Source organism: Takifugu flavidus, chromosome 17 (genome assembly GCF_003711565.1).
Source record: "Takifugu flavidus isolate HTHZ2018 chromosome 17, ASM371156v2, whole genome shotgun sequence".
NCBI classification, from domain to species: domain Eukaryota; kingdom Metazoa; phylum Chordata; class Actinopteri; order Tetraodontiformes; family Tetraodontidae; genus Takifugu; species Takifugu flavidus.
In genome coordinates, this window is record NC_079536.1 from 5541745 (window position 1) to 5567737 (window position 25993).

A 25993-nucleotide genomic window follows, 5' to 3' on the forward strand; every position below is an offset into this window, starting at 1 on the left:
GCTAATGCTAACGCTAATGAGTAGACTGTTATCCAATATCGGTACGACTTTAAGCAATTCAGTAATAGGACCTTTGTAAAAATCATAGCCACACGGGAAATAGTCTTCAGATTTATTAAGTTAAATGTACAAAAGATCAATGACTTGATTCAGTTTTTGTAGCAAGGCTTTGTCATTTAGACAAAACAAGCTGTCTGTCGAAAGCCTCCGAGCCTTTGCAAGCAATCAGAGACAATCATCAACACTCCTGTCAAATCACAGTACGATCTACTGTATAACGTAGCTGTTTCATCAAATAGATTTGTATATAATGTAAAGAAAATTCCATACAAAAGTGCAGAACAATATGTATTTACAGTAATTTTTTTTTACGCCATAGTCGGACAGCAAATCCTAAGTGTGCTCTTTACTGAACGGCTGCTCACAGAAGCTTTCCACTCAGATAAGGCACTGACAAGTGTCAAAAAAAAAAAATTGATCATTCCTTAATGGCTGTTTTACCACAGCTAGCGCTTGAACATCCAACAACAATCTCCTGCTTTAACTCATGGGGTAAAAGAACTACGTCTTTTCCAAACTGGCATTTGTCTTCCATGGCATTCATGGGATCAAATTAAAGGGAGGACTGGATTTAAACATCAAAACTGCTGACAGCAGTCCAATCTAATTACACAACAGACTCAGATTAACACAATGTGATGCCAATGCATCTGATTTGACCTGCGCAGTCGACTGTGCACAAAGCTGCCATAACTTGGAAAAGGCTTTGGGGCTCCGAGGTGACTAATACTGCACATTAACTTTACCCTTGTTGCAAGTTTCTGTCTCTTTGGCCACTTTATTTCCCAGGACTGGAGTTCTCACGGCACGGGAAGCTGGAATGGATGTCACAGACTGCAACGGTTGTATCGATATTGCTTTTCAGACATTGCACACGAATGCAAAAGGTTTGGTTCATTTCTCATTATCAGAAACAAGCTACAACATTGTCTTTAGGAAATCATAAAAGAAAAACAACCTTGAATACAAAAATATCTCCTCAGTTGATTATCCTGCATGTTGGAAAAGCATCGGATGCATGATATCAAAAGTGCAACGTTGACAATCATTCATAAATGGGCCTGTGAGTGCTGGAAAGTAACGTAATGCAGCAACTCTATGATTTTTGTTTAAAAAGACATTCTGACTTACAAACTGTTATTGTAAGGCGTTAACAAAAATACATGTACATTTTTTAAGCTGACAGTAGAAAACCTGTTACGTTTCTATGCGTTAATGTCTCATATAAAAATATTTTACCATCTTAAGTTTCCTTACAGCCAACCTGCAGCCTGATGAGCGACTGGCAGTGCTGTCGCGTGTGATCAGTCTCACCATGCAGGCTGTCAGGTTGATGTGGCATCTGACTAATCAAGACACTGTTCCGATGTCGCTCCTTCTTCGCCGGTTTGAGAACAGTCGGAGCTTTTGCGAGACATCAAAGTTCCTCTGGCATGTCTCCTGTGAAACGGAATCTGGGATGAGCTAGTTGGTGAGTAGTCCTGACAAAGGCAAACACTGGTGATAGGTGACGTGGCAGGAGGCTTAAGAGAGGCTGAAGCCTTGGAGGACAGCACGAGGGGAGGAAGGGTCCTGGAGAGAGGCCGGGCTGGAGTGGAGGGGAGGCACCGCGGCCGTGGGAGGCCGGGGAGGTGCAGGGGCTCAGAAGCTGCCCTGGACGAAGGGGTGGCTGAGGAGCACATCTGCTGTGGGGCGCCACTTCTCCTCCACAAACACCTGCCGCAGGAAGTCCCTGCACGCGTCGGTCACGCCCTCGGGAAGCATGGGCTTCGTAGGCTGCGTGGCGATCTTAAATATGGCAGCCATGGCCTCGTATTCAGCCCACGGAGGCTTCTGGGTCAGCATTTCCACAACGGTACAGGCAACGCTCCTGTACACAGAATCATCATTTAATTGAAACACACATTGCCTTACATGCAGTATATCGGTTATTAAAGGGTTTTATTATTGCAATTTTATGAATCGATCCCATTTTGGACAGTCTAACACCCCCTCTGGGTGTCTTCACAGTCCCATCTTTATTCTCACCAGACATCAGCTTTTCTGCCGTAGCCTTCCCCGTTTATCACTTCCGGGCTCATCCAGTAGGGGGTGCCAGTGACAGACTTGATTCCAGTACCCGACATGCAGATGGTCTGGATACGTTTGCTGGCCCCAAAGTCCCCCAGCTTTACGTTCCCCGATGAGTCTCTCAGGATATTAGCACCTGGTGGAGCAACAAAAACAAGGTTTGTTCAGGAGCCTCCAGAGGAACGTCTGCAGAGGGTACAAAAATTTTATTCAATGTATTTTTAACGGTCTGATTCACGTGGATCAAACCATAGCAGCCACCTATTTCAGCAATTTTCCAACTTGCGGCTGTGTCTATTCCATTTCCTCTGGACACTCTTTTGCTTGATCAGTGACTAATGTACACTGCTCACGCTCCACACCCACTGACAAACGAGTGGGCTCACAGAAAATAGATTGACGATGACCTTTAAATGGCTTCCATCTCACTTCTTATACATTTGTCCTGACAGTTTCCAATAAATCTGCCACGCTCGTAGGTTTAAATCTCAGAGACTATCTAGTCCAAAAGCTGTATAAGCAAACAGCTCATTTAACTGCAGACAGCAGAGCTCTTGTGTGGCAGGATGAACACACGCACATACTGTAAATTAGACACGAGGAGCATTTCTAGGTGGAAAATCCCACCCACGTATACCGTCCTTTGAGACCTACTATCTTTTTTCCCCCACCAGACGGTACATTTCCCTTTTTTCTTGGCTTACTGCTTCACCAAGCTGTGATTCCCAAAGCTGCAGGCCGCCGAGCTAAAGCTTTCCCATCCGGCAGCGACCATTTTTAGCTCAGGCAATTTCACCACTGAAGCCTTATTTATCCCAAATGGGAGCCCCACGTGTCCATATTTTCCAGGCTACTTCTATAGATGAATACATGAATATCTAAAGTTATATAATCAGAGCAGTATGAAGTTTAAAAGTTTGTTGTTTACACAGCGTCAGCCCTTTTGGCCAGTTGCAAATCCAATAAATCCCAGCCTTGACCTTTTCTCCATTACCTTTGATGTCTCGGTGTACAATCATGTTGCTGTGCAGGTAGGAGACTCCTTGGAGGATCTGCCGGGTGTATCTCCTGGTCACCTTCTCTGTGAGGGCACCGTAGGCTTTCAGCTGGTCCTTTACGGAACCCTGGAACATGCACAGAGGGAGCAAATGTGACCTTTTCATTAATAATCTTACATTTACACCTGCAGTTTGTCCAATTGAACTAAATATGCATAGAAGGGTACGATCCATTCAGAACTTTTAGCCCTAATCAACACGCTTCAACAGGGGCAGAGAGGTGCAGCAGAGCCCGGGTAGTGACACACCACAGACTAGGCACCGCCGCCTCCTTTCTTGCCAGTAAACCCCCCCGAGAAACAGCAACATTTCCAAGCTCCAGACAATGAGTGACTAAGACGCTGAGCACTACTTAGCGGGGAGAAAAAAAGGAAACTTTAAGCAGCCACGGGGATGAGGATCCACAGGCGACAGTAGCTCATTAAGTCGCTCGTTTAGTGAGAAAATGGTCCCATAAACTGTTCAAACAAGCACCGAACACGCATTTAGTGACAGCCGGTGACATTTGAAGACTGGCTTTCGCCACTCAGTGTGTGATTGGATGCTAAAACATTGGCTGCCTGCTTCTGCAGCCTAAACACGACGCACTTTTTACCTGACTAAAAACAACTCTGCGTGCTGTTGTGTCACGTGCAACTAATAAAGTTGGACTGCATTCCAACAGGAAGCCCCGTACAGAACGTACCCCGGGCATGAATTCGACAAAAATAGTGAGTTTCCTCTGTTCGTGGTCCCGAAGGCAACCGTAGTACTGCACAATGCGATCGTGGCGCAGGTTCTTCAGAAGCTGGATCTCACACTCCAGAGCGTTCACCTCCTACAAACAAACGAAAAAAGGTCAAATTCAGTGCCCGTAACCTTCAGACACGATGCTTGGTGCTTTCCTAAAGTCTCAGTCACATCTTTTCTCTCACCTTGCTGGTTTCCCGGCAGTCCGGATCAAAAGGCACCTGCTTGGCGGCCAGCTCCCTGCCTGTGTCGGCGTCATAACACAGATAAACCTCCCCGAACGCCCCTCGCCCCAGGAGCTTTCCTTGTCGCCAGTTGACTGGCGCCCTGGGAGCTGCGGAAACATCGGCATTCAGTGAAAAACCGCCGGCAATTCTATCTGTTCCAACCTCCCCCAGAAGCAGAAGAAAATCTGCCGCCGTATTCCAATATGAGCCAAACACAAACGCCGCCAGACGGCGTCATACCGCAGACTTGTGAAATAACTACCACTGCAAAGCAGACCCTCTCTGATGGGGGGGGGGTATCGATGATGGCACCCTAACGGCTCCCATCTTCAGACTCCAAAGCTTTGGTTTGGATTAACGAGCCCCTCTTAGACGCGTGGGTGAGGCCAACGCGCCGACCACAGACTGCTGAGCTGAGCTTTTGTGACAAACACGGTTTCTGCGACGCGACGAGACGGGGGAATTCTGCTGGCCGGAACGTAAAATATTCCCGCACGTAGGTTCAATCCTCTGTTCCAACCAGAGGTGGGAGCGCTGCTGAGCTTCATCAAAAGCGCTGAAGCGGCGCTCTTCACGAGCGGACGCCCTCACCCCTCCCACTGCATGGTTTTATTATTCACTTATTACTTTTTTAAAACTTTTTTTTCTTCCTTTCTAAATGATTTGTTTCTTATTGAGGTAATACTCTTATCTTGGCTAAAGCATTCTGATATGTATCGAGTCCAAATCGCTTCTATAATTTACGGTAAAAAGAACTGGGACGTGCTCAACAGCCCGTTTCTTTAGTAGAGCTTACAGAGTAAAATTACAAATACAGGAGGGTGAAGCCTGTTTTTGTTCATGTCTGCATGAGCCGGGGGTGCATGTCAATGAGATCAGGACTAATGCAACAGTTAAAACAGTTTCACTTACACTTTGCTGACCCACGCTGGCAGCTCTTGTCCGCAGTGCGGCCCATGGAGCGCAGGTCGCTGTACTGCAGCGCGCCGTCGCCGTTATAGCTGCGCGTGCGACTGGAAGGAACCAGCTGGAACAGGTTCTCCTGTGGCATGAAGCTGCGCGGAAGCGTCCTGCGGCCTGAAAATATAGCTTGATTTGAACCAAAGGGGAGAAACAGACATTTTCATCAGACGTCACGTCTATTGTTTGTATTCTGCGTGATTTTTTTATACGAGCTGCAAGAACACCAGTTCCGCGCCAGGGCCTGACCCCGGCCGGAGCGGGGAGCCTTTCGCCGCTTCGGCCCACTTCCCCTCAGACAGGAAGCGGGGTGCTGTGTTTTTATACAAGTTCAGGTTCACCGCAGGGAACCGTAAATCACTGCTAGCCAAGGTTAGCCTCTGAGTAAGCAATTACTAGCAGCTGCTTGGAAAAGCAAGTCTGCACTTTATGTACCAAAGATCTACTCAGATAGAAAAAAAGAAATGCAAAAGCCAGTAAACAGCATTTTAAAAAAACTACTTTATCAGGATTTGTGGTAGAAATGTTCAGAGAAGGATCTGGAAAATGTCTCCATGTGTTGTCAAGTCCACATGATAATAAAATGTTTAATCTATGCGGTAATAACAGTGTTAAGACATAAAGGTTTCTTACGGTCTCCATAATCTTTGCTTCTATTGGGCAACTGGAACTGACGAGGGAACGTCCCTCCTTTTCCATGGCGACCTGAGGAGCCAGAGATGTCAGTTAGGGCATCACCGAAGCTTCAACGCTCGTCTGTAGTCAAGTTCACAAGTTCACTAATGCAGATTTAATTGCCCCGAGCTGCTCGGCAACACAACGCTGGAGTTTCACATTTCAGCTCGTCACATCTGACGGGACGCGGAATCAAAGCCGCGCCGAATGCGGGACTGATCTTTCATGAGCCAAGCAGCTGCCTGTGCTAGCTTAGCGTTAGCGCCGAACCCGGCGGAGCGGTAAGTGAAGGCAGGTGGGGAGCGCTGCTGACGCAAGCGGGCGCTGACTCTTTCTCACACGCGCCGAATGGAGAGCGGCAGGGCGCTAGCAATTGAAAGCAGCTGTTCCGTCAGATGACTGCCTCCCCTCGTGCTGTTTTTGTGGCCGTATCCCATGGAGACGGGAGTTGGTTTTATTTTTTTTCTTTTTCTGTTTGGCACTCCAAGATGGAGAGGAAAAATCTACTCATAGGGATGGTAAACAAATACTGAAAGCCCTCACCAGGACAGGCCACACAAGCTCCACATCTGGGAGGAGGAGCGTGTGCAAGGATGTCTGCGTGCAGGCACGTGCGCCTCTGCGTGCCTGAGCACTGCAGAAAAATCACGCTCCCCCGCCGCCAGTTTGTGTGCGCACTCCCCTCATTTTAAACTTCGTGAAGGAGCCGTTCAAGAGGGGAACAGATTGGGGAGGTCTGCTGTGTTTTGGCCGTTATCTGTTATCCTGCGCCACTTGATCGGCATTCGGAGAGAAGAGGGTGCAGACAGGGAGCCATGGGACCGGGGCTGGGGGAGGGGGGCGGGGGGAGGGGAGGGGAGGGGGTTTTCTGAGGGCAGGAAATGAGGAGAGGAGACGCATAGGTGCAATATTTGAGAGCAAATGTTAATCCTGTCATCAGCACCAAACTGACTTCACACCCTGTAGAACTGGCAGTTTATTGCTGGTTCTATTTATACCACATTATTTCATATATACAGAAACCTCTGTAAATAACACTTCAGTTCATTTTAATGTTTGCTTTACACAGCGAGTAACGCAGACCATTTAATATAAATAATTCAGCTGTGAGGCGTCAACTCAGACAATAACATCAAAATCTTTGATATGATCTTTTCTTTATATTTAGCCAGTGATCCATGACAAACCATCACGTCACACAAGGCTCGAACAATCAAGTCTTAATCCAGAAATCAGATCCTGGTCTAAGACTGTAATCATTTGTCAGAAATACAGGAGTCATTTTTTGAGAAGGGTTCAACCGTCTTACCTTTGTATTCATAGTTGAGGTTCAGGTAATTATTGTCCCGGTTGTTCTGTGAGAAAGGGGGACTGAAACGACAAGAGAACAGAGATGAGCCGGGAACTACCTTCAAATGCTTAAAGCCATTTAAGGTTCCACCAAACTGGAAGAGTTAACGTGGATGTTGAGGTCTGCCTCTTTAGCGTTGTGTCATTAATTATTGTTGATGTGTAGCCTGGCCGCCCTCCCCTCTCGGTTGACCGCAGGGCGGCGCGGGGCCACGAGACTCTGGATAAGGGCACGCATGCCCGCTGGAAGGGAAAAGTTCCATGCGCTCGTTTCCTGCCATTGTTCTGCAGCCTGGAGCCCAGATAAGCCTCGTGCAGGTAGAGCAGTTTCCGTTCTAGACTCACTCCGCACTCGCTCAGTTTGGACCCCCCCCCCATTTACTTTTATTTCTTTTCTCTCTTAATTCTCACTTTTGCCTATTTACCTTTGGTCTGGTTTTTTTCTTTCGTCTCGTCTGCTCTTGTGCTGCACATTTCTCCTAATGATAACAGAGGAATCCAGGCGTCGAGATAAGAGTTTTGTCACCATGGCAACTGCACTACGACACTATGCCTTTTTTCCCCACACGAGCTGATTACAAACATTACCAGTAGCAGCCCGTCCTCGTCATTCTGCGTGTGTGTGTGTGTGTGTGTGTGTGTGTGTGTGTGTGTGTGTGTGTGTGTGTGTGTGTAGCAACATACAGGAGCTGAATCAACCAAGCCTCAGCGCTATGATGCAAAAGGTGTTGTCTGCCACTATCAGAAATACAAATCCATGCATGTGAGGGTGGACACGTGCACCCCAGCAGGTCAGCCTACCTGTCCAGGGCTTGGTCTATTGACTGACAGCTGCTCGACAGTGAATTGTCCGCACTCCCGAAGGGATCCAGCATCTGACAGACAGGAAAGAAGCAAATTCAGGGTGACACAGTGCACGGTGACGTGCAAGAGCTTTCCTTTCTTCCTAAAAGGCATAACTAAAACACTCTCAGACACAATGTTCAACTCATGAGCGAAAAGGTTGTGTAGTTCCAGAGTTTGTTGATTTTAAATGCAAATTACAGAACATAAAATGCTAATGTTAGCTGCTCTTGTTTACATTCTGAGAGGATGACAGAAACACTAACAGCCGGCTCCACAAGACCTAAATTTAGGTAAATCTCCACTCAAGATGAGCGGAACAAAGTCACTGCTGACTGGAATTAGCATTAGGGTCTGGAGAATATATGACGTAATCTAAGTAAGGTAATTAGCTGAAAACCTTAAATGCTAACCTATGGCCCCCGTAGTAATTATTTGGAAAAAGTACATTTTGTGCTCCAGTAATAAATATATTTTATTGTCCGTGTCTGGATGTGGGCTCACGTTCTGGTCGAGGGTTTCGGGGATGAACTCCCCCTCGCTGTGAATGCTGGTGTAGGAGCCCTGGCGAGCAATCTGCTGCTGCTCCTCGGGGACGCTGCCGGGGGGCGGCGACGTGCGCCCTGTGTGCAGCGAACCTGGAAGATGGTGAAAAGCAGACGGACGCAAACACGTCAGGGACGGCAGAAAAGTTCCATGCAAGGATGTGACCAGGACTCGCTAAAAACATGCCCCGGCGCCAACCTGAATTACCCCAACAGAAGAACTGCTGTGATTAAGGAAGACTGTCATCTACTGATGGGAAAACGAGGGGTAAAAGGTGGCCGAAATGTATAGAAGTGCAGAAAGCTGCCTCCATTTTCTTCCCAGCTCGGTTTTTCCATCCTCTCCTCTCTCGCCGCTGCGATCCGTCGTCAGGTTAGCCTGGCTGACATCACGTCTTCGCTCAACCGTCCACCGCGTGGCCTCTCCTGTCACCTCTCATCTGCCGCCACTTCCTTCATCCCCCTCCCCCTCAGCTGCTCTGTCGAGAGGCCGGCCTGCGGGGATCTCGAGGGAGCCGGTAATTCCATACGATTTACACGACCGGAGATGGTGACAGGTCCGAAGCTGTCGGACCAACGAGGAAAAAGGCCCGCGCTGACAGCCTTCGGGGGATGCTGTTTCAGCTGCTATGCGAGAAATGTAAATGCCTGCTGGGCCTTTTGGAAACATGCCGGAGGGGTTGTTTTTTTTTCTGGATGTACTGCGGCCTTGACCTTTCAGGGGGAAGTGAAAAAATTCGGGCAGGAGAGAGCTCAGCGGTTCGCAGCGCTGAGTAAATCTTCACGCTGTTTAACCAAAAGAAGCCAGAGGGGACGAGAAGGGATGTGGTGCAGACTGTGACATTTGGAGTGTGACATGAAAAGGTTGTCTCTCTTACAAAAATATGCTCTGACGCTACAACCTGAGACTGGGAAGCTGCACAGACCTATAAGCAGGGAGGCTAAAACTGAGATGCTAGCGCATTCGCTTAGCTCACAGTCTGACCACATCTGTGCACATATCCGGAGCATGTCAGGCTACGCTTTTATGAATCCAAGAGCTACCCGATCCAATTATGCTAATGATTCAATTAGATAATAAAGAGGAGAGCAGGAAGTTGTCCTTGCTATGACATGACATCTCTTTGGAGGCTCAGACTGTCCCAATCGCCAACAATTAGCTTTGTTCTCCTCCCACAAAGCACGTCCTTCATGTGGCCATTAGCATTCCTCTGCGTATTTCTTGTAAATGGGCTTTAAAAGCCCGACTTAGCAGGCGGAGCAGGAAAACATGGAGTTGACAGTATTATCAGCTTTCCAAATTCAGACGACGGTGCCGTGTGCCAGCTCACCTGTTGAGTGTTTGCGCACCCTCTCCGAGCCCTTGAGCAGGGAACCCTTCAGGTCTCCTAGTGACCGCGATGACCTCATCTCGCTCTGTTTGTCCCTGCTGTTCACCTGTAGGTACTTCGGACAGAAAAAGATGCCTTTTAACGCTGCAGCACGAGAGCGCCGGCAGGAGTGAGCTTGGCGAGATCATGAGATCATCACACCGACTGGGAAGCGGCTCTGCTAATGGTAGCTCTTAGCAAGTTGACCTCTCTAAAAGGTCAAGCAGTTCCACCAAGACATTGCTTTTTGATTAACTTAAATTCCTTCTGACTGTTATCAGGTGACTCACAGCTGTTCCCGAAACCGTTGTTATGGTTGCAAGCCACACAGTGATCATCAACACTTCAGCAGCGCGGCCACACGTGTGTAGCGCATATGTGCTGCTAAATTATGCAGCGTGCTTTAAAATGCATGAGGGATCTGCGTCTTCAAGTCGCTTCACATCTTCAGCACTCACAGGGTTGTTTTTGGGGGTCTTGAGCAGTATCCTGAGCAGCCCGTTGACCCCGGAGCTGAGGCCCAACGTCATGACGGCTTGATCCAGGTCCTCCTGAGTCTTCAGGGGCAGCAACATCTGAATGGACAAGAAAAAAAGTTGTGGAAAAACTCCTTTTCCCCACAATAAAGCTGTAACGCTGTCGTAAAAGCTAATGAGGAATCGAAATTTGCTCCTTTGCTACCAAAGTTACATCACTTTTTAAACAGATGTCACTGACCACATGCCCTTTTTGTACCTCCTTTTCCTTGAAATACATGTCCATCTGCTGTCCAAAGGCCTCCGTCACCTTCTGCAGCAGCTCCTTGATCTTCAGCGGCCTCTGGAAGGGAATGATTCTAGGAGGTGGAGAAAGGTCAGAGGTCAGACAGAGAAAACGAGTGCTTTGTCTAACTTGTTCAGACCCAAAATAGCAGCTGAGCTGCAGCTACTTTCATGTAGCACTAATAAACTGGGATAGATATGCTGGGAAGTGTAACCATTATTATGGACGAGTAGAAAAGTGTTTAGAAAGTTAGTAAAGATTCCTGCAATTTACATGATTGGGAACAAAACAAAAACACATTAAATACATAACTTACTGGCACACTATAGCTCAATTATTTAACCTCCTGGAGTTCTAACTGTGATGTTTGCTTTTGGTGATTAAAGATCACCCAGTGATTCATTTTCCATTCTTGTGATATTGACATTCAATGTCGAACATTTCAACATATGACTGTAAAGCTTATCAAGCCACATCAAGTATGTGAACCGAGGTTTTCTTGCGTTTTTGTTTTTTTCCGACGCGCTCTCGACCCGTCTGACCGAGCGTTAGCCGCGTATGCGTGCCCGATCGCAGGGGCCCGGCGGGCCTGTTGAGAAGCCTCCACGCTGAGCAGCACAAAGGAAGATGGGAAACTTCCTGAGAGGAAAAAGGGGGTAAAAATCTGGAATGTCTTTCTCCTTTTCTTTTTAAGAGAGCGAAAAACACCGACCTGGGGAGGTGTTTATGGACTGTGGGAAGGCGGCAGTCAGATGGAATTAAAGAGGGAAAAGAGACATTATCGCCCCCCCCCTAGCCCGCGAATGCTTTAGTGTCCTGATAAAAAGACTTGTTTTCATCCCAGCGTTTCCCATCAGAGGCCAACGCGCTGCCTATCTTGATGACGTTCACTGGTTCCCTAATTTGAGCTGAGGAATCTGGGAATAGTGAGGCCTGCAGATCAGAGGCAGGCGGCAGCACAGTTAAACACTCTCAACCTGTTTACACTCGCCGGCGATGTTTCCGATAAAGAGGGGAGATGTGTGTGTGTGTGTGTGTGTGGGGGGGGGGGTGCTATGAGGATGCTGCTCCAAAAGATATGCCTTTCCTTCCTGGATACGCGGGGCCGCAGAAGGAAAGGAATGCTTTCACACATCCCAGCACACTCTTTTCCCCTTCTCTCTCATGGACGCAGGGGAAAAAAAAGAAGAAGAAGAAGAATTATCTGGCTGTGTTCCTCCGCTCTCTGCAGGGAGACCCCGAGGCAGAGCCAGGAGGAAGAGAGAGACGCGGCTCCGATTTCCTGCCCCCAAACCGTCGGCGCTTGCCAATGAAAAGAGACGCTGTCCAATTAGATTTGTGGGGAGACGTCGGGGGTTATCCTGACTCAGGGACGGAGCGTGACGCACGCTGCTCAGAGACTACAGAACCCACTCAAATTACATCAGTGAAGTTTGAGTTTTCTGATCTTCGATCTAATGCCACTAAACTGAAATAACATTTTAAGTGGAGGGAGGCCAATTTGCAAGCCTCTTTGCCGACGTTGTTCCTCCCCCCCCGACGAACGCTCGTTGGACATTCCCTTTAAATCCTGACGTAATAAGACTGTTCTGCCTCCTTAAAGTTCAACACCTCATGCTGGTGGGAGACGAGCAATGAGGGACGACATTTCTGAGAAGCAGAAAAATGTGTGCTGAGCGAACGCAGCTGCTCGCGGCGCTCTTGTGAGGATCCGAGGCTATCGGGGAGAACTCAAGACAGCCTGGCGTTAGCGCATGAATGATGATTACAACAGATTTTGATTTAAAAAACAAAAACGCGTTAGCCATGCTAATGCTAGAATGCGGTCTGGTTATTATTATTTCACCCCTCGAGGTAACAAACTCAGGATATCCTACTGCCTTCCAAAACAGACTCTGAGACAAAGTGATTACAGAGACTTGGACAAGCAAAACATGGAAAAGGAGAGGGGGGGAAAAGCATGAAAAGAGCCTAAATGGTGCATGTGTGCGTCCGCTGGTGCCAGGGCGATCAGTGCGGTGGGAGCGGAGGGTGGTGGATATGTAGCGAGACGCCACGGAACACTCGTCTCTTCCTACAGCAGTAGCCAATTAGGGTTGTGAGAACGGCGAGAGAGGCCCGACGCCAGACCGTATTCCGCTGAAGAGCTCCCAATTTCTCCTGCGGCTCTCTAATCGAAGCACCTCGCCGTCGCTGTGGAAACGCAGCGAACGTTCCGAAGGATCCGTCCAAACGGCCCTCTTCCACAGGTTGGACCCGCTTCTTCCTTGAAGTGATTCTTTTCTTTATTTCCGATCCGCCGATAATCATCTTTGATTGTTGGTTTGTTTGGTGTTGGAATTCCAAAAAGCACGAGATTGATTTCTTTTCCCTTCCAGAATATTAATAAATCTCTGCTGTAACGGCAGATTGAGGGTGCCTGATGTTTAGATTTGGGCGTCACCAGAGATGAGGCGCCGCGTGAAGCTTCTCCTGCTCCAAAGGCGCCGTTTAACCGCCGTGTAGACATCGTTCCAGGCACTTTGATGGAAAAGCGACACTTGAGGACAAAAACACAGGAGGAAGCCCTCATTTCAAGGTGCCTCTGGATGTTCCCACCCCCCTTTTCTCTCAGATGCAGCTAAATGTCAAAGCCGGAATTTTCTGCCGTGTAACTGCGATTTCCCCCGGACGCAGAATCCCGGGCATGGAGAAACATAACAAAAAGGATCCGAGAAGAGCCGAGGCTCAGACAGAAGAGTGTGTGTGTGTGTGGGGGGGGGACAATACGCAGGGATCCGACGTACCGTTTCTCTCTCTCATGCTCCAGCTTGACTCTTAAATCCTGTTGAGAGGGGGAAAAAATAACAACAGAGGGGAGTTATGGAAAGTTAAAAAGATTTGCGGTTTTATCGGATTTGCTGAATAAATGACCAACTTTACAGGGAATTAAACTGTCAGAGAGCATTTAATTAAAGTGTTGCTGCACTCAAGGAGCACAAGGAGAAGCTTTTTTTGATCCCTTCACTAACGACAAAACACAAGCTGAGCATAAAACCGGAATGTGGAGGAGTCTGAAAGTCTGCATGAAGTCATGGTGATAAACTCCTGACATCACATCAGCGGCTGGCCAAGGAAGGGGGGCTCGACCCCCCTCCGTGCCCCCCACCACGCCGGCCTGCGCGCATCGGAGCGGAAATGTCCTCGGCTCTCTGTCGTTTATTTACATGCCATCAGAAACATCTGCCCCGCGAGGAGGACGGCAAATTATCATTCCACCGAGGGTTGGAGGAGAGAAACGCAGGATTGACAAATTCCGCCCTGCAGAATGTTTTAGAGCGCCAACAGCACGAAGACGAGCGATCAGCGCGCCAGTGTCACTTTAGCCTTCACATTTTACAACTTATCTCCTAAAAGTTGCCTGTTTTAATCAGATTTTATAAAAAATAATGTGAATTTACGCCTATTGACATGCATGCAGTCAGTAAATTGCCCTCGCCAGTCCAAAAACAGGAATAAAAAGATGTAAACTGGGCTAAAACTGTCACAAATTAGCAGCAAACGTCTTCGCATGAATCGGAGACAAATGATTTTTGCTAATTTTAGAAAATTAGAGAAAAAAAAAACATGGAATTTTACAACTAACCAGAAAAGTCTGGACCACACCTGCAGAATACAGGAAGTTCATCAACAATATTATTCCATTACTATTTTTAATTATTAAAATATTCAAAGGACGGCGAGGAACCGTATTTTTGGACAGCACACACACCTGTTTGAAGAGTAAGGTTCTGCTCTTGGGCTTGTGGCTGATGTGCTGGGTGTAGCAGCGACCCAGGGCCGCCAGGTCCTTCATTATGGAATTAAGCGCTTCTTCGTCATCTAAACAGGAAGTGAACAACAGTGCGGTGAAGGAAAGTCCTCAGGAACCATTTGAGTGATCTATCTGAAACAATGGGAACCTTTGAGAGCCTTTATAAGGCCTTAAAAGACAACATGATGTCACATTTTCTCACGTCTCCTCTCCCGCAGCACCTTTTCTCTCATGCTGAAGCACAAACGGCCTCGCTCTCGTGTGTGTCCCTCTTCGACACACACACAGTGGTGCAGATGAGAGTCACAGGTAAGCACGTCAGGAGATTTTAACAGAACCGAGCGCCCGACTGTAACAGTTCATAAAGGTCGCTGAACACACACTCACAGAACAGGTAAACCAGGTGTGTGACATCATCTCGCGAAACTACCTGCAGGTTGGGCTACATTCTTCACAAAACAAGGGCTCTTTGTAACGTCTACGTAAAGATCTGTGAATGTGTGTTTGTGTCTGTGTTTGCACAGCAGAGGTGGTACCCGTGCAGCTAGCATGACATCAGCCGGTTGCACGACTAGCCGTACAGTCGCCACTGCTGCCAACGGTGGGTCGGAGGATTGGGCTCATAGATACTATAAGGAGCTCAGCTCACCTGTGGATCCTGGACACAGGCGTCCCTCAGGGTCATGTGTTTGGCCCACTGAATAACTTAAGCTGCTCAGCAAATACAGAGTCCTGAACTGATAAATGTTAGTGATGATGCTGCCACGGCAGGTTCGGAACAGGCGTTCTGCTGCGGTTTGAGAGGATGACAGTGCAGCGGCCGTGTTTGCTCAATACAGGCAGGTTAGACTTATTTATTTGCACAGTTACGCAATTACACCTTCCACTTTATGACTGCAGGGTTTGCTCGGGAAACGCGTAACTTTATGTGCAAGTGAACTTGAGCAGATAAAAGGGCGTTTTTGCTCACATTTCACCTTAAACAAATTATTATTATGTTATATAACAGAGCTAAATGTATTTAGCGACGTTGGATTTTCTATGCAGATCTTAATAAAACGACTGTCTCGCACGTTTTCCCATGGTGTTGCTATGGCAACCAGCTACGCTGAGGACGTGCCATTTGCAACTGAAAGACCACATGACGCCAAAAGTATGGAGAATCCAACTGCGCTGTTGCGAGTTTAGCTGGTAAAAACAATGGGAATGTATTAAAATGTAGATTAAGAGAGTTACATTAAATCTTTCCCATTTTTATCCTTTATTTTTAACAGTTTATTTGCAGACTTCGCTCTTCCCTGCAACGATTTTCCAGGAGGATCCTGCAGTGTTTCCAGGCCAGATGAGACAAATCATCCCCCTCAGGATTTAGATTAAGGTTAGAAATGAGAGTTTAGGTGAATAAACCGTGCACGATGCAGAGGGGCAACAACGAACCCCCCCCCCCCCCCGCAAATTAACCAAATCCGGCCCAGGTGAACCCTCCCCGGGTTTCTTCAAGCTACCTGCCCACAGAAAAAGAGCTAAAATATAAGCTGTCCTGTGCAGCGGGTGACTAACAGCCCGACCATGCCTGCCCTCACCAAACAGGAAGCAGCTGAGTCATCGTCTCTGTCCAGGGTTGACCGTGTTATTCCGCTCTTGGAAATTAGCGGCTTTTGGTGAAACCTCTCAGATATGGGCCAAAGGTCAGAAAGGATCTTCATGGTCGTTCCGTCAATGTGCATGAAAGATTGTTTTTGGCCCAAAGCTGGCCAGACGCCCCTTTTCAGTGAGATTTTTGGTTCACCTATTAAGGCGCAGACTGAACAAACAGTTAGCTAGTGCAGCCAATGAATGGCAACACTAATATCTATATAATGGGCTGAAGCCTCCACGTGAAGGTATCTGGGATTGTTAGAAGCTTAGGCAGAAGACAAGTGTACTGGAATGACTCGCGTCGATGGCGCCGCGGGTCTGAAACCCAACATCCAAAACTGATGACAGCTAAACACAACCAGACATCGCCAAGCCCGGCGAATGGTTGCGCTTCTACTTAAAAAATGAGCTCTTCCTCGGGTGATGACGAGGGAGCCCGCGCTGGCAGTCAAGGAAACAAAACAAACAGCGGAGGACTGCGCGTGCACGTGTCAGTGTGTGCTGTCAGCTATGGCCCAATGGCAGAAAAAAAGCAGGGGGGGGGTCAGAGTGTGAGAATTGCGTGGTAGTGCCCAGACCTGGCTCTAATGGCTGCTTTGAAACGATTACATCACTGAGGTTTGATCCCCAAGTCCGCGGCTAACGCTAAACGCCACCACGGTGGAATGCGAGCGGCTCTCAGTTATCAGTAATGTGTGAGTAGCTTCAGGTACTTGCAGTTCCTGCTGTCTTGTGAAAGCTGTGACTAGCCAAAAGAAAAGGGGGAATTCCAGCAAGCAGAACAGAGAGAACAACATTACACAATGCAGGCTGATTGCTGAGCATTGCATCATCGTTGTGCACGTCATTCCCACCCCCCCAGGGTAGAGCTGAGAACTGTTAGGTTTTGTGGCAGAAGTTGTGAAAGTCGGGATTCCGGTCTGGTCGGTTCAGGTAGGTTCTGAAAACAGTTACTGTCCTGCAGCCTTGCTGTGGCAGACGGGCTTGAGTTTCCCAGAGCCGATTTTAAGAGTTCAGTCCTCCAACATGCAATAAATCAGCCTATAAATCAGAATCTGCGTGTGTGTGTGTGTGTGTGTGTGTGTGTGTGTGTGTGTGTGTGTGTGCAGGCTGCCTGAATGAAGACATTGAGGGGATTTCCTGGTGCTGAGAGACACATCAGGCTGAAGGCATCCGGCAGAATTAGCAAGCAGCTGGAGCCAAATGTGTCCGCACTCTCTCACTCCACGGCAGCGCCAGGCGAGCTCTGACGCACAACTCACGCACGCACGCGCACACGCACGGGCTATAATAAGCATCGCGCACGCTGCACACACTTTGCTGTTTGCCCAAACTGCATGACGGCTAATTTAGCGCCTAATGGGTGCGAATGCCTCCAGTTGATTTTTAACTGAGAAGGAGGACGGTAACAGAACTGTGGGTAACGTTTGTGGAGTGACTGTTTGCGCAGCGGATCAATGCAGATTCCATTTATGTGGACGTCTGTAAATATTTCCATTCGATATCCAGGGAGAGTGGCATTCCATGTTTGGCAGCTGCTAAATGTTTTCCAACTACGTAATGGAAATGTAAAGAACAGTGGTGTGTGTGTGTTTGTGTGTGTGTGTTTCACACTACAAACAGAATTATTTTCTCCATGTAAATTTTCCAATACAAGAGGCAATTAGCGTAGAACAACTAAAAACAATAGCACGTCAATGCTAGTCAGTGACAGTTTCTTCCTAGTTTTCCTTCCAGTTACTTGTCAAGATATTGTTCAGCCTTCCCTTGCGCGTTACCCTGTCACCGCATTTACATTTAAAGCTATTTGTGCTATGGGAAAACCTTCAAGCTAGTTTTACAATGTTGTCCTGCTAAGCAACGCTAGCAGCAAAGACACACGCAGGAGAGGCGGCATTGTTTACCTTGTGAGTTCCTGTGCAGTCCCGGCCCATTCTGGAGACCGTCATCTGTGAGAACGGGAAAGAAAAACCCTCTTAATCGCAGCCAGAGAGAGAAAATTAAAGAGTTAGGGCTACACAATAGATGCAACGTATATTCCTTTGTGCTTGGTTGGGAATGGAAAGAATGAAGAACATGAGCAGCCAACAGGCTAAGACTATAACTCCTCCAAGCAAAAGGTCCTGTGCACATGCAAATACCACACAGGGGAGTTGTAGTGTATGGAGAACATGTGTGTGTGTGTTTTGCAAAGAGTCCATATGAATTTACAAGCTTGGCAGCTGGGAATATATAAATAAGCATGAGAACGCACGTGCATACACGAGTTTCTATATCACGTGCAAAAAAAATCAAGAGTTCGCCATTAAACAAGGTAAAAGAAAAAAAACAAGGAACGACGACAAGTGTGTGTGCTTCATGCCATCTGGAGCCGCTTAGCAACCTCCGCACGTTTTTTTTTTTTTTGCACTCGTTCAGGTTATTTTCCTTCGCAGCGTTCCTGCCAGAGGACGTGTGACAGTTCTCTCCCCGGTTTACCGCGCATGCACGAGGATGCATGCGTGCTTGTGCCGTGCGGCCGCTCACCCATGTTTACTGTCATCATCAGGAAGTTGCCCCGTTGAACTCGAGCGCAGAGCTCAACGCCGTTCTGCCAGCGAGGATTTCATCCTGCAGGGAGGGAAAAACACAAACAGAGATTTCAGCACCCAAGAACTGTGTCACTTTCCGACGGCTCGGAGGACACAATATTGCTGCGCTCGCACAAAAACACTGGCCAAACAGGACACAGGTGCGATTTTCCACAAAGGCATTGTTTGATTGAAATATCACTGTTGTTTTGAGTCCTTATTCAACAAGGCTAACTCGAGAGTGACGCACCCGCACATGAAACCGCGACGTCTGGCCATCGAAATTCCCTCATTTCCCAGATCGCCACAGTGAGAATCTCAGGCAACGCCGGTGGCATCCGTGCACGGATCCCTTGGTGTTTGATGAAAGAGGAGCACGCTGCCCTGGAGACCCCGTCGAGCTACAGCGAAGCAAGCGTGGGTGTTCGCCTTAACCCCAAGACCTCGGCGCTTCAAAGAGACGTCCCGGCAATAAGCTGCCGACGGCAGAAGCGCTCACGGTTGTCACATCCCATAATGAGGTGCTCTCTTCGTGTACCCGAGCAAAAGAATGCCGAAAAAGATGTATCGGTGGCTTTAGCCTATAGGTAATCTGCATTTTACACAGCTTCAACGCAGCTGGCAAAAGTTAGCATCAGCAAAGCCAAACAAAATCCAACACTTTAAAGTAAATTCAAATAAAAAGATTTTCTTTATTTTGTTGGAGGAAACAATGCACTATTGCTTCTTTTATGAAGGTGCATTGATTTAAATAATGAGCTCAACACGTAGGTAAGAGAAACACAACTGAAATAGTAAACAGACAGTAAATTATGCCACATTATGCATCCCTCTGTTTAGCCGCTTTGCAGCAGTTTCCCAAACTCTCTCTTTTTTGTTTTTTTTCTGGAGAGAACGAAGGACCACTAGAGAGATTAATGGCAAGTCCTCTTTTGCTCAAAGTGGCTTTTTGTCTCACTATCTCCAGCCGTCCAAGCCGCCTGTGTTATTGTGCTTCAGAGGACTGAGCCGCGCTGTCCCAAACTCTCCAGCCCGTCTCTCAAGGATATTAAAACTTTCTCTCTGCGTCCGTCAGAAAACTTTTCATAAAAGCAATAAAGACGAGGGGCAGAGTCGCAGGCTGCCAACGGGGCCTGAGCATGGGAATGCTGCTCTCATTGGCCCAATGTTTCAAAAACACAGCTGCAAAGTGTTTCAAGATGGACCTTTTTCACAAGAACAGAGAAAACTACACGCACGGGCGCTAAATATAGACCTACAGTAAGTGGTCTGATGTCAGCAAACACCTCCTTTTGGACAAAAATGGTTGCCCCCTTCGGTACAGAAGGCAACAGAGAGTTTAGAACAAAATGTTCTTCAGTTCAAAAACACACTTTGCAGCGCTGCCATGCCACCGACCGCACCACCGATGATGTTTGATTTGGTCCGCTTCCACCGCTCCTAAACGAGCCAACAGGCACTCATGTGACATGCAAAACAAGCAGCAACGCTTGCTAGCTTGTCTTCAAAAGGATCGAACTTCACTTATCTAAATTTTACTCGATAACCCTGCGCAAAATTTATGGCCGCGCGACATGTTCGGAACATACTTGCAATAACCAGGATTCCTTGCGGGCTATTTATTAGCCAGTCGGGCAGTCAGATGCTTTCTAAAGCTAGCAGTTATTGGAGAAAAGAGTAAAAGAGTTTGTTTATTCTGAAAAGAGTACACAAAGCTGTCACTCGTCGGGTTTCTGTGAAACAATTAAAAACCTGCATTGACTACCGCAAATCTTATGCATAGAAATTGATTCGGCTCGAGAGAAGTGTCACGCTAATGTGGCCGCAATGATTTTTTTTGTGCCGCCGATGTACAGAAAGACAAAGAATGTCAGAACTCAATATGTAGAATCCCTCTGTGTCGTGCAGCGCGAGGACGGTGCTGCTGACTGAACATGAAAGCGCTGAAGACAGGTGGTCTCCCAACGCGGCGTGGCCCGGCGTGTCCCTGCTCCAAACACACACGCGCGCACACCCGGGAACAGAACAACCCCTGTCTGGTGCCAGCGAGTCACCAGATGGCCCATCTGTTTCGCCTCTCTGCCCGGCAGGACGCCGGGCTGCTGGTGCCCACAGATCACCGGCCCAGTTCCACACGCACTTCTTGGCGGGCGGGCGCCTGCGACAGCTTCGCCTGTTGAAGATCAAATGCTAATCTCCCATCGCTCGTGTCACCCTCGTCTGGTTTGCTCGGCCGCCGCGCTTCATCTGCGGAGAAGTCTGTCCCTTCGCTGGATCATGAGACAAAACCAGGGCCAGACGGGTTTTGAAGACTGACGCATTTGACTGTCAATCAGCACTCGAGCCAGAGTTGGGCCTCTCTTCGGTGCCAGAGAGGATTTAGATAAATCAACAGAGGAATCAATTAAAACGAGGACACCAGAAGATGGGGCTTCAGACAAGGGTTGATGGGAACAGTCTGCAGTCTTATTTTCCTTGGATTGGCTACAAGGAAGCCTTGGCTGGGCCTATGCAGACGAGCACGTACACGCGCAATTACACTCCAGCCTCTTTCAGTGCTGTTACATCATTCCGTAGCCGAGCGAACAATGCGATTCTGGCTGCGGGTCTCCGAGGGGGAACTCCCCGATCGCTACAACGGAGATGGGGTGAGGCTTCGTCTCCAGCTGCCTGCCGTCCAGAGCAGCAGTAATGCACTAATGGCTAACGCCAGTCCTCTGGAGTCCCGGGGAGAGCTCCAATGCATACGTCAACAATCGAAACGTTGCAACATGTCAGGTGGACAATGGACGGTTCTGCTGAAGGACAGCAGATTATCTACGTCAGAGACTGCAGAGGGTTGGTGTGCGTTACAAAAGACCATGCCGTTAGCTTGATTTTTTTTGGCTAATTTAAGATAAACATACTCAAGCAGTCAGTTTGACTCATTATCTCGCTCTCAATTTCAATAGGTCATTTATAACATAATCAGGCCAACGCACAGTTTGTCGACCTTAGCAATTAATCTTGTTGGCATGGCAACACAGGCTTTTAATTGTACATTTCACACCGAGCCGAAAACTAAAATAATCACCAACACTTTGCATGATTTGGATGCGACGTCAAAAAGAAACGGCAGTGACCAGCCTGAATGGCGGCCGGCGGACCGCGGATATTACCGCGACTTTCTCGGCAGAAAAGGTCACCAGCAGGGGTGTCTTGCACGCCTGCCAAAGCAGAGCTGCGGCCAAATGAGTCAGGCGTATTGTTTGCGATACGATTCTGGGAAGTAAGAGAATGCAGTTGAAACCTCCCGCACACTGAGTCGAGCTTAAGGGATTGTTCTGTAGCGGGACGCACTTGAGGGTTTGTGGGTCTTTCGTAGGCGTGAGGGAGGATGTGACCAGACTCGGCACACATTTATCATGACCTTGGCTCGTCTAGGAACGCAGGGGTTATTGCTGAGAACAGCTCCAAGAGTTTCAAAGTTGAACACAACACAGCACAAGAGGGGCCTTCCTTTATTCTGCCACTGAATCTGATTTATTTGAAATAAAGGAATTCGCCTCCTGACTCGATGCCATTATTTGCAAATTTGTGTCTCTTGAAGGAGACCCAATGAGAGGGGGAGTTTATCTTCACCTCTCACAGCCGCAATTACTTCACGATAGATTACAGCTGCGCTTCCAAGGTGACACCGTCCGACTGAGTCGGGAAGCTGAGTCCGCTCCTCGTGTTCCGGCGAGAGGATCCTTGTCGGTAAAAGTGACGGCTCTATTAGCTCAAAGATAAGTAGATCTGTCGGCCATTATCGTCGACCGTGCAGTGGGGGCTAAAAATAGCCAAATAAAAGAGTGATTTCTCCTGCCATCCGCAATAAATCCACTCACTGGATCGCTGGGGCCACACTCTTCTCCCCCGGGAGGGGCGCCATCTTTTACGTAAGCAGGGTTTTCAGATCTTTGCCTCGTGTTTCAGGGGGAAAACAAGGAGCCGTTTCTACGTCTTCATCTTTGCAGAAAGTCTCAGATTCGTGGTTGTGATGCCTCAAAGTGTGAAAACACCTAGCGGGGAATCACGGTTTAATGTATAAAATCCAGCTCTGCGGCTGCGTCCTGGTACCAGGCCCAGCTTTTTTATGCATATGCTCATATCAGGACGCATCAGACTGAAAAAACAAGCCTGTTCGGCATTATCGTCCGAGGCCAGCCTGAGCGCGTTGTTGTCCATTCAGCTGTCCTCTTCTGCCGCCGACTGTATTGTCCTCACTGTCAGACACGCTGTGCAGACAAAGCTCAATCAGGACCACTTCCTCTTGGGTTCTGGGGAGGCGCGGGGGCGGACCTGACCGCACTCCCAGATAAAGAACAGTGACCCAGCCAGAGTTCAGTAGGCAGTCAGACAGCTTTTTGTTTTGCCGCGTTTTGGTGACCTTTAATGCATCGCCGGGACATTGTGATCCCTGGCTTCCTTGTGCCAGACTTGACAGCCTTTTTCCTCTGGCGTTCCGGGTCCTGTGTTCCACCTGGCAGAGTGTGAGGAGGCTTTTCTGGATGCGGCTTTATTCTCGCATTCCATCTCTGCACAAAGCCCAGATTGAGGTGAGAGCTCGGCGCTGAGGAAGTCCCCTTTCTTCTTGCTTCCCTCTTCGTTGTAGAGGTCTGGAGCATTCCTATAATGTTACCTCCAGGCCTGCTGAGCTTGGATAGATGGATGGAATACCAAGCACTACCTACGTTGCACCAATAAGGCTGTGTTTTTTTGTTGTTTTACCATGAACTCAATACTATCCCAAAAAAGAAAAATTGCAAGCCCAAGCAAACATACACACAAGATACTAATGGTGGCTGAATTTCCCCAACATTATGACACTTGTTGCAACCATTCTGTGCCCTTTTGAACCTAAATAAAGTGTAAAAACTCAAGAGAAAATCCACAGGTTTCTTAGAGAGTGCAGAGTGGGGATAGAGGGAGAAAAGCTCTGTATTTTAATCCTTAAACACAGAGAAATCTAGTGAGATGTGGCGAGATCTCCTGTTCTCCTTCAATGTTGCGATGCCACAGTGAAGATTTGAGGAAACCTAGAAAGATCTAAGGTCAGTTTGGAGCATTTAATCATTGATAGCACGACGGACAACATCTCCTTGTTAGCGATTGTCAGTCAACTCCACTTTAACATAAGCGGAGTGGCAAAAGTCTTTAAACCCGTGTCATCCAATAAAATATGTATGGACCTATATTGCTGACCTCTTGACTGTCGTAACTAGGCAACATCAAAAACAGCCCGTGGGTGATTGTATGAGTCACAGTGGCCTTTGACCCCGGGACCTCTGGTCAGTGGGTGTCTGGTAAGCAGCGAGACTTCGGAGGAAGTATGAAAGAATGACTATTTGCTCTTTCAAGGAGGCACAGCTGTCGTCCTTATTAAGACACTCAGTTGCAGAAAGGCTTGAGGTTTGACCTCCGCAGGGCCGCCAGGATGTTGAGGAGAGGCAATGGAACGCCATCATTTTCTCACAGAACTGAAGAATCAAACCAAAATCGAACCGAGGCTGCGACAGGACCTTGTTTCAGACCTGCTTCTTCGATATTACTCAATTACCAATCCAGCTCCTTTGGCATCATTGCTGTGGGATCAGTCCTGTTATCAGCCAAATGGACTGTTTTGCTCGAGGCGCACAGCCATATCTGTGGGCGGCTTCAACTTGACAGTTTGAATCTCACTTTAAGGCTATTTTGGAGCCCCGAGGGCACGCCAATATGCTGATAAACTCATCCGTCAGTTCGCCACACAGCCTCCTGTGAGCAGTTTATATGGATTGGGATTGATGAACACAATGGCCTCATTAAAATCCAATTTGGCAGATACATTCAGTGAGTTGGCTGTGGCTGGGACACGGACAGAGTTCTAGGCAAAGCTCCAGCAACCTTATGACTTTTAACACCATACGTGGCCTCACCGAGGATTCAAAACTACTGGACAGGAAACAGGAAACGGTGCAGCATGGGGACGGCTGGGGAGCTGAAGATTCCCCCCCTTTCAAGGAAAACCCCAGCTTAAGCAAAGCACATCGGGATGAGATCCACACAGCAATGTGGACAAAAGAGGGACGCAGACAACGTCCTCAAGCACAGGATGGAAATGACTTTCCAGAAATCACACCACCAAACATGCAAAAAAAAAAAAAAAGGTTATCTGTAATCTTCACTTAAAGGAAGAGCAACTGAAACCTTCTGATAAGAAAAAAGAACATTTACTAACTTCCTGCACAAACGCAGATTTAGGCCTGCAGACCATTGATGCCAGAATTTCTAATTATTTATGCTTGTTTGATTAGAGTTGGTATTTCAAAGGCATTTTAAGATTACAAGCGGCTGCTGCGGCTCGGTGCCACTGCTTTGGAATTCTAAAATAAACAGGAACTAACAGTTTGAACCAGTGCCTGGAAAGCAAAGCAGAAACTGTCTAGATCGAAACCTTACCTTGCTATCTGTATATCTCCATGCTTCAGTCGCGCTCGGAAGAGTAATAAAGATTAACAAAGGAGCGACTTCTGAGGTCAGACAGCTGAGTTAAAGGAAGGACGCAAGACGAAAAGAAATGCAGAGTAAATTATTCTAAAAAACAGCGGTGTGGCGTCCGGAAACTGCGCTCCGTGTCTGCGAATACGGGCCGAGTTAGAGCGGAAAGGTTTTCTCCTCTCCCGGACGCATATTCCAGAGCCGTGTTTACAGAGGTGACGGCGCGGGACTGGCTGCTGGTTCTGGGGGAAAGTTTCTCCAGCCTGCCTGTCTGCTCGTCTCCACGCACACTACAGCGACGAGCCGAGTCTTTCCCGGAGCTACGCCTCTGACGTCAGCGGCAACGTGATCTCCAGGAAGCGGTGACGCTCGCGCTGCCGCGTTGCCAGGGCAGCGGCGTCAATCCCGGAGACCGTATCGCCCCCCAGTGGTCGACTGTTGTAAGTGCAACCGCTGCATCCCAGGAAGAGACGGGGGAAATTTGGGGTGACGGTATAAAAGCTGCATCGTATTAAAAGTACAGCATAAGATTGATGTGGGACACCTGAAGGAAAAAAAAAAAAACCCTTAGCACAATCCTGTGACCCGCCACATTCTGTAAATACCTCCCTTTTACCCCAGTGATTGTAACCCAGAGCAGAAGAATGATGACAATAAGGCAGTCTTGAGATTCCTTTCAAGACAGCGCAACCATTATTAACAGCCAAAATCTTGTGACCCTGCTTAATTGCTTGACTGCAACTCAATCAGGGATTCTCAGAAGCACCCTGACCCAGCACGGCCCCAAGCTTCGCAGTCGCACCCTCCTACGTAAGACAACTGCAACATTTAGGCTTATAACT

At 48.0% G+C, this 25993-nt stretch overlaps 1 protein-coding gene across 2 annotated transcripts; it reads right to left on the reverse strand.

The window, feature by feature from the left end:
- Positions 1 to 100: 100 nt before the first annotated feature.
- map3k22 (mitogen-activated protein kinase kinase kinase 22) lies at positions 101 to 25465 on the reverse strand. 2 transcript variants are annotated; one of them, XM_057013761.1, is made up of 18 exons: positions 25113 to 25465; positions 18607 to 18690; positions 17985 to 18029; positions 14401 to 14510; positions 13436 to 13473; positions 10623 to 10722; positions 10346 to 10462; positions 9849 to 9963; positions 8477 to 8610; positions 7931 to 8004; positions 7089 to 7150; positions 5738 to 5809; positions 5057 to 5233; positions 4103 to 4251; positions 3874 to 4005; positions 3125 to 3254; positions 2089 to 2266; positions 101 to 1930 (listed from the first exon to the last, which is right to left on the reverse strand). In XM_057013761.1, exons 2-18 carry the CDS (start codon positions 18623 to 18625, stop codon positions 1702 to 1704), a joined length of 1881 nt encoding a protein of 626 aa, XP_056869741.1. In that variant the 5' UTR covers positions 18626 to 18690; positions 25113 to 25465; the 3' UTR covers positions 101 to 1701. The 2 variants fall into 2 exon arrangements, with proteins under 2 accessions (XP_056869741.1, XP_056869742.1); XM_057013762.1 differs by having other exon boundaries at positions 5057 to 5221; positions 25113 to 25464.
- Positions 25466 to 25993: the final 528 nt, after the last annotated feature.